The 14,550-nt window shown below is 47.3% G+C and overlaps 2 protein-coding genes, 1 non-coding gene and 1 pseudogene across 11 annotated transcripts; 1 reads left to right on the plus strand and 3 right to left on the minus strand.

The window, feature by feature from the left end:
• Positions 1-454: 454 nt before the first annotated feature.
• LOC100828212 (probable methyltransferase PMT17) lies at positions 455-6,949 on the minus strand. 7 transcript variants are annotated; one of them, XM_014900988.2, is made up of 7 exons: positions 6,802-6,949; positions 5,640-5,879; positions 2,968-3,668; positions 2,683-2,893; positions 2,268-2,580; positions 1,720-2,184; positions 455-1,081 (listed from the first exon to the last, which is right to left on the minus strand). In XM_014900988.2, the coding sequence occupies exons 3-7, from the start codon at positions 3,661-3,663 to the stop codon at positions 856-858; spliced, it is 1,911 nt and encodes a 636-aa protein (XP_014756474.1). In that variant the 5' UTR covers positions 3,664-3,668; positions 5,640-5,879; positions 6,802-6,949; the 3' UTR covers positions 455-855. The 7 variants fall into 7 exon arrangements, with proteins under 7 accessions (XP_014756474.1, XP_024317034.1, XP_014756472.1 ...); XM_024461266.1 differs by having other exon boundaries at positions 2,968-3,684; XM_014900986.2 differs by lacking the exons at positions 5,640-5,879; positions 6,802-6,949 and adding an exon at positions 4,455-4,682.
• A 93-nt stretch (positions 6,950-7,042) lies between these two features.
• LOC100834624 (protein ROOT PRIMORDIUM DEFECTIVE 1) lies at positions 7,043-12,495 on the plus strand. Of its 3 annotated transcripts, XM_010236601.3 has the most exons (5): positions 7,043-8,487; positions 8,773-8,829; positions 8,988-9,193; positions 9,778-10,290; positions 11,766-12,495. In XM_010236601.3, the coding sequence occupies exon 1, from the start codon at positions 7,138-7,140 to the stop codon at positions 8,251-8,253; it is 1,116 nt and encodes a 371-aa protein (XP_010234903.1). In that variant the 5' UTR covers positions 7,043-7,137; the 3' UTR covers positions 8,254-8,487; positions 8,773-8,829; positions 8,988-9,193; positions 9,778-10,290; positions 11,766-12,495. The 3 variants fall into 3 exon arrangements, with proteins under 3 accessions (XP_010234903.1, XP_024317036.1, XP_003571961.1); XM_024461268.1 differs by lacking the exon at positions 11,766-12,495 and having other exon boundaries at positions 9,295-10,207; XM_003571913.4 differs by lacking the exons at positions 8,988-9,193; positions 11,766-12,495 and having other exon boundaries at positions 9,778-10,207.
• Positions 10,284-11,309, minus strand: LOC100834928. The gene has a single exon (XR_002964912.1). It is a non-coding gene; the product is annotated as an uncharacterized LOC100834928 (transcript).
• A 259-nt stretch (positions 12,496-12,754) lies between the features above and the next one.
• LOC100835236 lies at positions 12,755-13,928 on the minus strand (annotated as a pseudogene).
• Positions 13,929-14,550: the final 622 nt, after the last annotated feature.

The raw sequence follows: 14,550 nt of genomic DNA on the forward strand, positions 1-14,550 counted from the left end.
AAAGTTAGCGAAAATCTCTTCAGTTTAGCGACGCTTGGTGTTAATTGTAGCACAGAACTAGAGAGCGCCTGTGCCTCTTGCTCGTAATGATATATATTTTTTCGTTTTGCCAAAATGTCATCTATAAGTTTGAACTGTTATGCTTTTGGTTATCTTTCAAAATCGAGTGAAGAAGCTGCAGAAAATGTACAACTACAAGCGTGAGTATACTATAGTTTATGGGCCAAAATCCTATGAACAAGCCTGTACAACACCTGACACTTATCCACGATCTGAGGGAGTATTATTAATAGGCCGACTCAGAGCACTGACATCGTTCTCGTACTATTTCTCAAAACACAGAGGACATTCAAAACATATAGACGGGAAAACCCGAGTTTGCCACTGTGCACGGATCAATGAACTGGAAAGAATTATTTGTACGAGCTGAGCTGACCATTTCAAGCACTAGCACTACGTAAGCAAACTCAATAAATACACATTCCAGTTAAGCTCAACATATAGCCATCATATTGTATTCTAGAAAAACATATAGCCATCATATTACAAGCCAAAGAAATCTATGCTCTACCCTCGATGCGTGAAACTGGGATGGGAACAAGAAACCTATGCAAGATCTGCACTTCTCTTTTAACCCTGCCTGCAGAAAACTCCTGTATCACAATATCAGTATCACCCACCAAGCCCATGCCCAACCCCAAAACCCTCTCTTAACTCTTTTTTCATTCTGATTGAAACTACAAAGAATTAGACAAAAAAAAGAGAAAGAAACATGCGACCTGATACTACTACACTGAAATGGCGAAACTACGACGCCATCATAACACACGAGCCGCCGTTTCAATGTTCAGAGAGCTAGCTGTGCTCAGACGGGTCGGCTGTCCAGTATGTCTTGACCGCTACGAGGACCTTCTCCGGGTTGAAGGGCCCGTCCTCGTGGTCAAGGATGCGGCTCTCCCATCGCATCCGCTTGGTTATGGCCTGGACCTTGGTGAGGACATCTACCGTGTCGCGGATGATGGCCGTGCCCTCGGGCCTCAGTATCCTATCCATCTCCAGGAGGATGTTGGTTATATCGCATCTGCAAATTCCAGCGAATAAACATTACCTAAGAGTTTAGAGTCTTCACAGTATTGTGTTTGTTACAGTCACAGTTCTTCCGAACTCGCTTCCGTTGCTGACACGGTAACTTATCCGGTATGGCGGGATAAGGTTTCAGCAAGCGTGAGCTTTAGTTAAATGTAACAACGTGCTTTCAGAAACACATATAAGCACTCCCTCCGTTCCATAAAGATTGGCACGGATTTGAACCATGCCAACCTTTACGGAACGGAGGGAGTAGCATTTAAACCATGATCTTAAGGCACAGACTTGCAGACAGTATGAACAGCGAACAATACTCCACTACTGTAGAGGCCATACAGTCCTCAAAGGGTAAAGTGATGAGCCTAGCAAGGACTAAAGGACCATGACACCATTAGTTATCATTTATTACTAGCCTGCGGTCATGTTCCCTGAACACAGTTCCCCTTATCTCTGACATAACTTAATTTCAGTTAACTCTATCTAGGTTTCTTCTCAAAACAGTAACAAACTAGGCAGCTGAGTTATCGACACATTTTGAAGATGGTAACCGTAAGGATGCAACAGAACAAAGGTAATTAAAACAGGTTAAGAAGCACTAGCTAACATAAATACTGGAAAAAGAAAGTTCCTCACCTGTCTTGGTAGATGCTAAACAAATTGTCAGCATGCAAAAGGTCGTAGGTTCTGGGATACGTCGAGAAAGCTTCACACCAGTCCTGGTATGTGCCAATAAATCCTCGCTCATAAATTGCTCCAAGGGTGTCTTTATCTGAATTAACTGGAATGACGTTCATCACCCAAACAGGGTACTTAACTAAGGAAGCAGCAAAACCACCCAAGTTTGCATTCATGTCCATCACATTTCTGTACCTCCCCTCTGCTATGGGTGTGGTGCGTTTGTAGTATGCCAACCTCTTTTCCGAAAGCTTTTTGTCCTCCACAAACTTCTTTACATCTATCCCTGGAATTGTACCCCTCTTAACCCTTGGGGGAACTGTGAACGCCCTCTCTGGCCATCTCTCTACCTCTCCACCAGCGATTGATCCCTGGTTGCTAACTTCAGGCAGGGGAGTAACACATGCCTCCATCTTCTTGTACCTATACACAAGGAAGATAATAATTCAGAGCAAGAAAAACAGATAATTTGTCAGGTTATTTTTTTTGTGCAAGCAATTTCATACCAGGCAGCATCAGGATTGTCACTCTTGCAGATATGGGGTATCTTATACTTCTTTTTTATGTTGGCACACTCAAGGTGGTTCTTAGGCTTCTGCCAGATGGAGAGATCTCTCTTCTCAACTACCTTGCTCCAGCAAAGGCTCCTTGCGACATTCTCAATCTTGTCTTGCTCTTGCTTGAGATCTTCCTTGGTCCTTTGCCAACCCTGCTGATGCGTCTTCCAGTTGATTGGAGGGCCAGAGAGAATCCAGTAGCCTCCTGGCCTTAGAATTCTATCGACTTCGGCTAGGTACAGTCCATCTATAGAAAAATTTACTACAGCCAATCAATTAATCAATTCACTTTAACCCAAGAATGGCTTGAAAAGCTAAAAATAAGCTACATATTGGAGAAATTTCAGATGTATGAAGTGCGCACCATAAGCTCCCCAAGGAATCAAACAGCGTGAGCAATGTGCCATATCAAATGCCCTAGATGGGTAAGGCAACCTTTGCGTTCCCATCACGCCGATGATAGCAGGGACACCGCGTTCCAGTGCAAATTGCACCTGAGCTTCGTGTGTGTCCCTCGGTGCGAACGACATGGCAATGATGTTTCTCTTCAGCAAGTAAGCCCCCCAGCTAGCAACCTTCAACAATACAAAAGTATGAGCATCTCCATGACATACAGACACCTGAAGCCAGAAGATTCAGATTCGCTTACCCCACAGCCCGTATCGATCGCCGTCCTGATCTTCCCGTCCGACAATGAGATGAGCTTAGCAATATCATCAATGTAAGCATCGGCACCATGTGGAAACATCGTGCCACCACCAGGGAACCGGAACTTGTTGCCCTCCACCTGGATCCAGTTCTGCACAGCCTTCTCGATACTGAGCTCCTTGTGAGGGATATTGTCAAACCAAGCAAAGTCCCTACTCTGTGGCCACTTGAAGGGGTTCTTGTACTTTGGTGGCGCGGGAATGAGGCACTGGATCTCCTCATCCTTGCCCGGGCAGTGGCGCTCTCGGTATGCCAGCATCTCCCGTTCGAACCGCCGGCCTCGCTTCCGGTCCTCGCATGGTGTGTACTCACTGAAATTGAGTGAGCACGCTGGGAACTGCTGGACCACAGCCTCCGTGTCAGTGAGGTTCAACTGGTGGTGTGCATCAAAGTCGAGCACAGTCTCAGATGCAGACCCAAAAGATGGCACCGAGCTGTCTCTCTGAGCTGTGGGATCACAGTCAACTCGGGCGATTGCCGAATTGCCCACGGGCTTCGGCATGGTGGTGTTCTGCCATGCGCCAAGGACATAGAAGGCGACGCAGAGGCTGCTGACCACTAGAATATAGGTAAGACGATGCTTCTTGGATTCCTGCAGGTGCTGGGCTTTAGGAGATGCGGGGTAATCTTTAGGCATGGCTCCTGCAAGTATGATGAACTAGTGAGGTGTCAGTACAGGGGTTTAACGAAGTGCAGCAGAAATGTACCAATTTAACAAGGCATCCCATAGTTCACGACTAAATGGATTAAATTGACGAATTTAAGCTACATATCATGTTTTGGGGTTTGAGCTGAAAAGGGAAGTAGAAATTATATGCAAGGCTTGCATAGCAGAACAGATTTATTTCGCTACGAGAAGTTATCTTACTAACGAACTACGAAGATTTGCAGTTCAGCATGTTTTACTGTATGTCAAATCTAGCCATGGGAAGGAAGGTAACAGATATCAATGAATCAATCCGAACCCTTAACAAGAACACAATGCTTACAAAACCTGAGCATTTTGTCAGTGCATAAGCAACTTGAGATGATGAGATCCCACACCACGTAAAAGCATGTACAAATAGCATCCAAGGAAGCAGCAGGAGGAAAAAACATTACCAACAAGATCCTCAGGCCATGAAGACAAAATATCAAAATAATTCAGCTCCAGGAAAGAGGAGAAAACTGTACAGAAGCATAGACGCATGCTTCTTGCTGAAGACACGAAAAGATGATGGGATAAAGGGGAAAGGAGCTAAACAGTAAAGATTCAAAGCGAAAGGACTCAGTGGAAGCTACAAGATAAGAGGGGACAACTAAGCACAAGACTGGAGAAATCTAATATCTCACGGAGTGGCTAAAGCACTTGTATTCCCCAAGGGATCCACTCACCCACACTACTCCGAGAAACAGTAGAGCAATAAGAAAAGCTACCAGAACGCAGACCTGGAAATAAGCTGCCTTAGGAGGAGCCGCACCGAGAAGAGGAAGGAGCCGAGGGCACCGCCCCCTCCAGCCCAAGCTCCAACTCTTTTTATGCGAGAGCTTGGGAACAATGGCGAAGCGAGGCAGGCAGTGGTGTGGCCACTGAGATGGGAAGAGGTGAGTGAAGTGGCTTGACGCCCAACACGCTCACCTGTCAGTAGCGCCCCGCCCCAGTTACCCCCATCCGGGCACTCCGCTCTCCCATAAATAAAGAGGTCTGAAATGGAGGCCACCACCGTACCCACAGGCCTGATGGAACAGGGCAGAAAGATCGTGCCGACACGACACGGGATAAAAAAGGGTGGAACTGGGGAGGAAAAGCGTGGGAGGCTGCTGTTTGTACTCTCGCTCACGTGGTGATGCCGTAAATGGCACTGGACAAACGGCAATGGAAACCCAGCGGGTTTTGGCCCGGGGAATCAATGGAGAAGACGAGAACTGGAGAAGAACAGGGTCTCCAGTCCTTGCAGTTAGGCCGTTTTGCATGAGTGTGGCGTGACACTTCACGTTTCATATACCATGGACCATGGCAAGAACTGCAGACTGTGATCCAGTGGCGGTCCTTGGAAATTACTGGTCTATTGGTTCCTGAACAATCTTTGACGTTTGGAAGTGGACCATGGCAAGCACATTGTGAAAATGCCTGGAAACCTGGTAGTCTGGTTTCATGTGTTTTTGTTAGGTCTTGGGAAACAGAACCAATCTGCTAAAGGCAAGGTGCTTAGCTTTCAGGGCATGGATGAGAGAATCTTCCGTAAATGAAAATTGCACTTGCTCAAAAATAAAATATGAATGGAACGTACTTTCTTTAGCAAATCTTGTTGCGTTTGCCTTTGCTTTTCTTTCCCAACCTATTAAACAAACATCTAGTGTTGATTTTTTGTCCAAGTAATAAACGAGATGATTGCTACAAATCGAAGGTGGAAAAATTAACAACGCTGACAGGATAATGTACAGAAGATTGAAACGAAACAATTTAATACCGCGTGATAAATCACTTTTCTAGCATGCAGAGTAAGACTATATACATTGGCAACATAACCTGATAATGTCATCCGACAACAGCATATCATTGCTAAATTATCAAGATTGCAAACAAGAACACCACACAATTAAATGAATAAATAATTCAAGAACTAGGGTTACCTTCACCGATGTAAATCCTGTACCCGCCCCTTTTGTCACCCTAGCAATTTTGATCTGCCCTCGCTAGCTCTGGCCTGATCTATCATTGATCTGGGCAGCTTTGCCACATGATGATGGATGGTTGTTTGCAGTAGAAGCAGGGTAAAACCAAAAGGCTCTACTTTTGATCTATTCCTTTATTTATCTGCCCACACACCACAGTCTGGTACTTTTGTTTTATCCCTCCCCCTTGATTTTTGCCTGCATGGAGTGGACAGGATTTGGTCAATGGCGAAAGGGCAAGCACCACAGAGGTTTTGGGGGAGAGATTGCCGGCGCTCCATTTGCTCCCAGCATTCTACAGTTTTTCCTTTTGACATGAAATAAATAAATAAACTACCATAGCCATGGATAGAAAGGGTACATGTTTCATGATGTCATGCTAGAAAGAACAGTGTCGGTGCAATAAAAATGCATGGACCACAGGGCACAGGGGTTGATGCAACCAAGTGCCATATGACCCACTTTATTTTGCCTGATATTGCGGAGAGAAAAAATGGCAGAAAATTATGTGCTGTTTCCTCCAAGCCCTGTTCCTAGTCACTTTAATCAAATCATGCAAACAGAAAATGGGACTAAAAGAACTGAGGTTAATTTGTAATAAAGGATGATATTGCTCAGCACCATCGCACAGATCATTGGGCCGAAAAGTGTCATCTAATGTTACTTCTTTGGGATCCTACCTATTTTGGTCATGAAATTACAAGACGTGGTGTTTGAAGATAGCTAAATTTGGATCCGAGCAACAACTCAGAACCATGTATAGCACGCAACCTACACGCATTTCCCAATTTGCATGCGTATCATGCTATCAATAGACATATGACCTTTGACATGGTACAAAACACTGGCCATTTTTTGGATCCAAGGAAAGCGAAATAAAACCGTGGAATCGTAGACGAAGGCATGGCTGCCGTGGATGGGATCTGAAAAGAGAAAAAGGAGCGCCGACGTAAGGCGGACGCAGAAGCGGCACATTCCTCCTTTCCGCGGAAGCCCGCAGCGAGGTTTCTTCCCGACGAGGATTTCTCTGGCAAGAGAATCGGCCCCCTTTCCATCAAATCCATTCGCGAGATAGTCAAAACACGCAGAGAAAGGTGGGCGTGGTTGTGTGTAATCTCACCTCAGGTTTTCGACTCGCCGGCGACAAGGGGCGGCCGCCGCAACAGCAGAAGAGGGGATGGAGAGACACCAGCCTGCTTTCTCTCCGATTTTTACTCTCCAGATGCGTTTGGTTCGACCATTGTCCGACCCGCGACGCGTTGGCGCAGATGGGGAATTTTGATTCATTGTCCACGAAAAAGGAAATCTTAAGATACCGCGTTTTAGGTGGGCTGAAACGAAGCCATTGGGCCGAGAGCCCGAGACCGACGCCGCATCCAATCGCAGCCCATGACGCCCAGCGTTTCAATGGCTTTACGCCGCACCGCGGCCGCCGCCGACCCCGACCTCGACGCCGATGGCGATACTGCTGCACGCTCGCGGCAAGGCCACCGCGGCGCAGCACGTGGCGGCGCGGCACCTGGACCACACCTTCGAAAAGCTCGTGGCCGCCTACCTCCCGCTCGTGGCGGCGTCGCCGCTGCTGGACGCGCTCCGGGCGTCGCCGGAGCCGCTCGCGCTTCCTGACCTCGCCCGCCGCCTCCCGCTCCGCCTCCATCGCCGCGGGCCGCTCCACTTCTTCCGCCTCTTCCCGCGTGTCTTCGACCTCCGGCCCCCGCTCCCGCTCTCCCTGTCGCTCACGCCGCCCGCCGCCGAGCTCCTGGCAATCGCCTCCGACCCTGGCGCTGCCGCGCGGACGCTCCACCGCCTCCTCGCCATGTCCGCGTCCCGCTCCTTCCCTCTCCGCGCCGTGTTCCGCGTCTGGCGCGAGCTCGCTCTCCCCGACGACTTCGAGGAATCCGTCGTCGCGCAGCATCCACACCTCTTCCGCCTGTCCTCCAACCCCGCCGAGCCCAACACCCATGTTCTGCACCTCGTCGCGGATCCGAGCAATGAGGAGTTTACTCCGGCGGTGGAGAAGACCCGGCCGGAGAAGTACGCATTCAAGCTGCAGTTCCCGCCGGGGTTCAAGCTGACCAAGGAGTACCGGAAGAAGGTTAATGAGTGGCAGCAGCTGCCTTACATTGGTCCGTACGAGGTAGTGGATCGCAAGGTTGGCGGGAGCAAGAGGGTGTCGAAGATGGCAAGGAAGAAGATGGAGAAGAGAGCAGTTGGAATTGCACACGAGTTCCTTAGCCTGACCGTGGAGAAGATGGTGGAGGTGGAGAAATTCAGCCAGTTCCGTAAGTGGTTTGGGATCGAGGTGAATGTCAGGGACGTGTTCTTGGATCACCCTGGGATATTTTACCTATCAGCAAAGGGAAAGCGGCATACCGTGTTCCTGCGGGAAGCATATGACCGTGACAAGCTTGTTGAGGCAAATGATGTCTCTGAGGCACGGAGAAAGCTTGTCGAGCTCATGCTCTTGCGTCGCCATGGGCTTGGGAATGCCAATTCTAATGCCAACATGTCTTCAAGTGCCAATGCCACTACCAACGAGAGCTATGATGATTTGCAGGAGCTAGATGTTTGATGGTTCAATGTATCTGAGAAGACGGAGCACTGAAATAGCAAGGAGATTATTGGTTTAATTGAACTCCTGTTTAGCATAACTTGTTTAACTGGTGCTTTGCCCATCGTCGGTCAATGGTCAGGGAGATTTGTCTTCTGGCATTTAACAACATGAAAGATGGGTGTCTTTTCAACATCTCTCTCTTAACTTGGCTTGTTGGCTCACGATTGAAGTTCAGTAGCACATAGTTGACTGGTAATGTATCTTTATCCTGACAAAGCAGTATGGAACGCTTACGTTGTGTCAATTAAATTTGATAGGTCTAATTTGAGAGATACTCCCTCCGATCCTAAATTCTTGTCGTGGTTTTAGTTCAAATTTAGAACCACCACAAGAATTTAGGATCGGAGGGAGTACTATTTTCTATCAGTTGAGTGGGGTTGCTTGCAGTTGTATCATTTTGTGTGATGGCGTAATGATGGACATTGCTTGCTTGCAATATGCTAGCCTAGGCCTAACATTATTTTTTGGTTTATGCAGAAAAGTATTATCGCTGGAGGTGTAGATGCAAGTAAGGAAAGCATTGAAGTCTTGATGGTATGAAACTTGTCTAGATTTTTTACATCTGCTTCATGTTTTCCCAGGTTATCCTGAAATTTGAAAGTTCTGATAAAGTTTAGCAATCTGTAATTTTTTAGATGGAACCTGATTTAAACTGTATGGTGTATGCACTTATGTGGTTATTTCACTGATAGGCTACTGTATGATAAGTTGCTCTATTCACGATGACACATGCATACTGTATGTAGTCAGAGGGCTTCTGTATTGTGGCCTATCCATCAGGGGCGTAGCCAAAGGGTGGCCAGGGGATTTACCATCGGTGCATATACCCCTGTATAATTCCGCCCAATTTCTTTTGTAAAATACAGCAGAAACCCCAGCCGAATTATCTCATGACCAGGTCAGTATCTGCTTTAGCCTCTGGCCTCCTTCTCGTATTGACGTATTCATTTCATTGTACGAGCCGTATGATCACTGATCCTGATCGCTCCGTTTCTGAAGTGATTTCTCGAACATAGCTGTTCTGTCATTCCCATTTCTGAAATCAAAGCAATCGGAGAGCTCAGCAACATAGCGCACATGCAGCCGGTAAGCGCTAGGCGTGGAGGCAGTCAAGGGCGTTCAGTGTTGTGTGACAGGCAAAGTATATATATAGCATGTTATATATTTGGCAAAAAAAGGGGGGGAAGTGTGTCAAATGGACCACCCTGGCTTAAAATTCTGGCTACAGCACAGCTCTGCATGTATCATTGAAGAATATCGTAGTTGAGAAATACAGTATCCGTTTGACTGCCTTGACTGGCCCCATAGTCTTCTATATTTTACTAAGGAAACATGGTGCATCTAATTCCTGGTTTATTCTTTTTAGCTCCCAGATTTTCATGCTCTTCAATCTGTTCTGCTTGCCTTCTTCTTACTGACAGTGTTTCATGGTTCTTTCTTTCATACCAAAGTTTATGTTTAATTTAACATGTCATTAAACAGGCTTGCAGTATACTTTGAAGGAAAAGCATTGAGCGAAAAGTCCCCTGGTTTCTCTGGAAATGATCTTAACTGAAGCCAGTTTACGGAACCTAACGAATGAGTTCATCATTGAAAGTTTCAAAAAAAAAATGAGTTCATCATTGTTGCTGCTAGTTCCTAGCTGAAGGAGCTCAACAGGGATGTGTATGATGTCTCTGAAGCTTTAGAGAGGATCACCACAGGGCCTATGAACAAAATGCAGGGGGGCTGTAGTTTTGCACAATTAGACATGTTGTCAGCTATCAGTCTACCAGTTATCTACAATTCAACTAGTGAATTTGAGCTGTGGCCAAGCTATTGCCACTGAACTTGTATGTCTGGACGTGATCTGTTACTCTGCTCAGATCTACATCTAAGCTGACATGAAAAATTCAATCAGTCTGTACCATCATTTCTCGAGTTTGTAACCGAGGGAGACGAATCTGTGCAAGAACAAAAAATACTGAGGAGTCTGCTGAACTGAAACTACATACGGTATGTCACGGTTATTCTACATGTTTCTGCTACTTTCATCTTAGACATTCCCTGCTACATTCTTCTTTAAGTTCTCTCCTATGTACCCTGCTTCCTCGTCTAAAATCTAGACTTTCTATACATAGTCATCATGACTGGAGGGTTAGAATGTTCAGGAGTGAAACTCTAGACTGCAACAGTTTCCTGAAAACCTTCTCGCTCCCGATCTCCAGCCCATCGATGCATTCCTCTAGCTTCTCTAACCTCTCCAGTGGCACAGTTGCTGTCTCCGATGCTACTTTCTCGGCAGCTGGTCTGACACCTAGCCTAGCCAGCCACTTGCTTGAAGACACCTTTTGGACAATTGCCGGCATGTCCGGTGACATTGCCGCACACTGCAAGAAGATGGCCTCAGACGCTTCCACAGTCACCGCAGCCACCTCTGCCACTGTCGATCACCTCCCTGTCCATGGTATCCGCCGGTCTCAACACCACAAGTGTGCATCTGGTGGCGTGCCTCATTGTGGAGATGAGGCGGCACAGCTCCTTCTCCGTCCGCATGTGCGCCCGCAGCGATGCAGAGATCATCGGACCGTCTCCGCACCGAGTGCCAACCTGCAGCTCTGCCACGCTCTGCTTGAGCGTGACAAGGGCCGACAGGAACGTGCCGTAGGCGTCGGCGAGCATGAGGAACCTGTCGAGGATAGGGTCACACGCAGCCTTGTCTCCGAAGGCTGCTACGGCTTGCGGCAGCACCAGGAGCTCGCCGAGCGCCGTCAGGATGGCGTCCACTAGCGCAATGCCGGATGAGGACTTACCGGCAGTTATGGCTGACCACGACCTGAGCGCACGGATGCTGTCATCTAGGTGCGCCAGGACGGGGTGTGTGTGCTCGTGCGGCAGGCTGGCTGACCGGGCGTGCGCCGCCACCTCCGTCTTCCCAGCTGATCTGCTTGCTAGATGCATCCGATGTCTGCTTGGAGTGCTGCTTGCTTTGTTTCTTCCTTGATGCGTTGAGGGGCGCAGGCTATAAATTATAAATGGTTGTTGCGAAGGTGCTGGTTGCACGAAGAAAAACGTAAAGAAATCATTGCCACTTGGAGTTGGCGCGGCGCTGGCCGATGCGAGGCGAGGAGCTGCTGTTTTCTGTACTCCGGCATGACGGCAAACCCGCTACTAGTGGTAATACACTCTGGATTCTGGACATGACTTTTGGATTCGTTGAATAGAGTGCAGCTGGCCTGCTTACCCATTGAAATTGGAATCCAGCAGTGGAGTGTTGAAACTGACAAGATGATTAGTACGATGGAGAAAAAATTGATTAGTACGAGGGTCTTTGCTCTTGGATATACAGTCTCTGCACGTGAATTTGATGAAAGTAAGGCAACCTGCAATTTTTTGCGATATGAGTATTACTACCGTTGTTGTTGTTTTCGTTAAAATAGCAATATTTCTTTTTGCGCAAAAAAAAAACAGTAAATATTTCTCATTTTCAGAACAAGGTTTTCAGGCTGAGTCGACTCAGCAGATGCTTGCAGTTGCAGTTCTATCAACTCTGCCGAGAAGTTCACCAATCACCATCCCCGATCCAGGCTGTGCGTGGCTTCATCCAATGGTTAGGAGCATCCCAAAAGGCGGAGGAGGCGGGTTCGGTTTCGTTGGAGCCTCTGTTTTCATGCGGCTAAGACCAGGCTGGTAAAACAAGCCACGAAACCAGGTTTAGGTTGGCATCCATCCTTTGCTCAACCACCAAAAGCGAGACAAGCGATCCACTTGTGCAATTAAGCACTAATAATCAAAGGAGGTCTACGCTCCCCTGCCAATAGAGATGAAATGTTGTTGCAACTACCCTGTGAGGCTACGAATGAGGAGCTTTCAGCATCGCGGAGCTAGAGGTGTTCAAAAAAGTGTTTCCATCAAATCATGTAAACCACCACAATATTGTCTGGAAATTCTAATTGGCAGACGTGCCTTCACGTGGTTGCGGCGGATCCAGGATTTGGATAGAGGAGGCAAACAAATTGGAGGTGGCAGAGTTGCTATCCCCCGTCCGCAGGTCCGCTGGCTTCACCCCATGATGAGACTAGGCATGCACAACACCGATGTACAATGTTCGCTAGTGGACAATATTTATAAGTCAACAGAAGAACCTAGGTAAGCATGTAAGCTGCAACTCAAGAGATGGATCACCGTATTGTTTTGATGACGTTGCGACTTGTTGGAGCAGATCTCGCCCAGAAAATGAATCTCATGGGAAAAATTACTCTGTGCAGGAGCAAGGCGTGGTGCGAAAAGTTTATGCACATACATCTCCAATGCTAATCTGTCGGAGTCGATTTTTTTTTTCTTCTACTAGAATCAAACTGAAGCTCGATCATTTCTCAAAGTTCAGATTGTTGCTGAATACGATAAGCCAGGAAGGGTGGTACCTCAAAACCCAAATTCTACTATTCTACAATTATAAATCAGGATTTGTCATCTAAGTAGTGTGTTTTTTAATTAGTACTCCCTTTGTTCCTAATAATTGGCACCGGTCTTTTTTCAAAAAAAAAAAACCTGTAAATTTTCGAAATAAACCTGCAGTCCACATCTTCAATTAAACGTGTACTGCGCGTTAATTTCAAAAATTTACAAGAGGGTTTCGCAAAAGTTCTAATAGAGCGTGGACTGCAAGTTTATTTCGGAAATTTACAGGGATTTTTTTGAAAAAATCCGGTGCCAATTAATTAGAAACGTAGGAGTAACAAGTAAAACTCTAACACAATTTTCCATTTCTTCTAAAATCTTTGACTACAAAATCTGGTTCCCAGCCATCAGAAATAGAAGGAACTGTGGATGTTGAGAAGCGAAACTCTGGTTGCTAGCACACTGCGAAACACCTTGTTGCTCCTGCTCTCCAGCTAGCTGATGCACTCCTCTAGAGATTGCAACGCAGCCCTCTGACACTCCCTTGTCACCACGCCGGTCACCGAGTCACCGTCTGCCAGAGAGACGGCGTGCCTCGAAAGGCGCCGCATAGCGGTGGCGAGGCGGCACACTCCTTCTCGGCGCGCCTGCGCGCGCGCAGCGACGCGGCGCCGTCCCCGCGCTGCGCCCGCAGCTCCGTGATGCTCTGCTTCAGCGCAAGGAGCGCCCGCCCGAACGAGCCGTATACGTCGGCGAGCTCGAGGAACACGTCGAGGACCGGTCGTCGCCGTGGGCGAGCGCCGCCGCGGCCCGTGGCTCCGCGAGGAGCCCGCCGAGCGCGGCCAGGACGGACTCCGCGCGGGCAAGGCCGTCGTCCGCGCCGGAGTCCGGCCACGCCCGGAGCGCGCGTACGCAAGCGTCGAGGTGCGCGAGGACGGGTTGCTGCGGGCCGCATGAGCACGGCTGGCTCGCCGACGTCCCTCTCCTCCCCGCCGAGCCCATCGTCAGGTGCATCCCGATTGCTGAGACGAGTCGAGTAAAGAAAGACTTGCGCTAGCTTGTGTTTGCGATTGCTCCGTGACGTGTGGAATCGATAGCATGTGTTTGAGATACCGGGATGCACAACTTTGACATTTACACAAAAGTATACGCAATTTCAACAAAAAAAATCTCTGAGCTTGGTGCACTGATGTTGTTAGTACCTGGTGCATCATAAAGAAATGCACTAATTTTTTCTTTTGACCCCGGTGCCACCCTCCACATAGCTCCGCCCCGTCATCTCTCGTTCAACGTCTTTTGTCAATTCCCGCTAAAAATAACATCTTTTGTTCATCAGATCATGAACTAATCACCGAGGGTGTTTTGCTGTTCTTGCTCTATTTCTTGGTACGGCCTCGCTAACAAATTAGACAAAATTCTTCTAATTAATTTTATTTTCAGGATGTAACCTTTGGGAGATGTTTTATTTTTGGTTTTGTCTTTCGAGATTGTACGACCATAAAATCTGAAACTTTAATAATATCCGGAGTTTTTTTCCTCCTTTTTGAAAAAAAAAGATTAGACAAAGTATTAGGTGGAAAGCACACCGTAGCGAAAACTTCATGAAAACCAACACAATGTGTTAGCAGTATGTCAGAAGGGTGATATTTTTCAAACCGGCAAAACTTACTTCAAAATTAAGCTAATGTTTACTTTAGATATGTGCAAAGAAACAAATTTGGCAATGAATACTTCGAATTGCCGTTTGCGTAATGTTCATCGGTGGATTTGGCCTTTTCATACCCTCACTGTCTCGTATGAGTTTAATTTAAAATTTGAAATTATGCATGTCTGTAGAGCTTCATCCTTTTAACAATTTTAAATTTTTAAGAAATT

This window comes from Brachypodium distachyon, chromosome 3, assembly GCF_000005505.3.
Source record: "Brachypodium distachyon strain Bd21 chromosome 3, Brachypodium_distachyon_v3.0, whole genome shotgun sequence".
NCBI classification, from domain to species: domain Eukaryota; kingdom Viridiplantae; phylum Streptophyta; class Magnoliopsida; order Poales; family Poaceae; genus Brachypodium; species Brachypodium distachyon.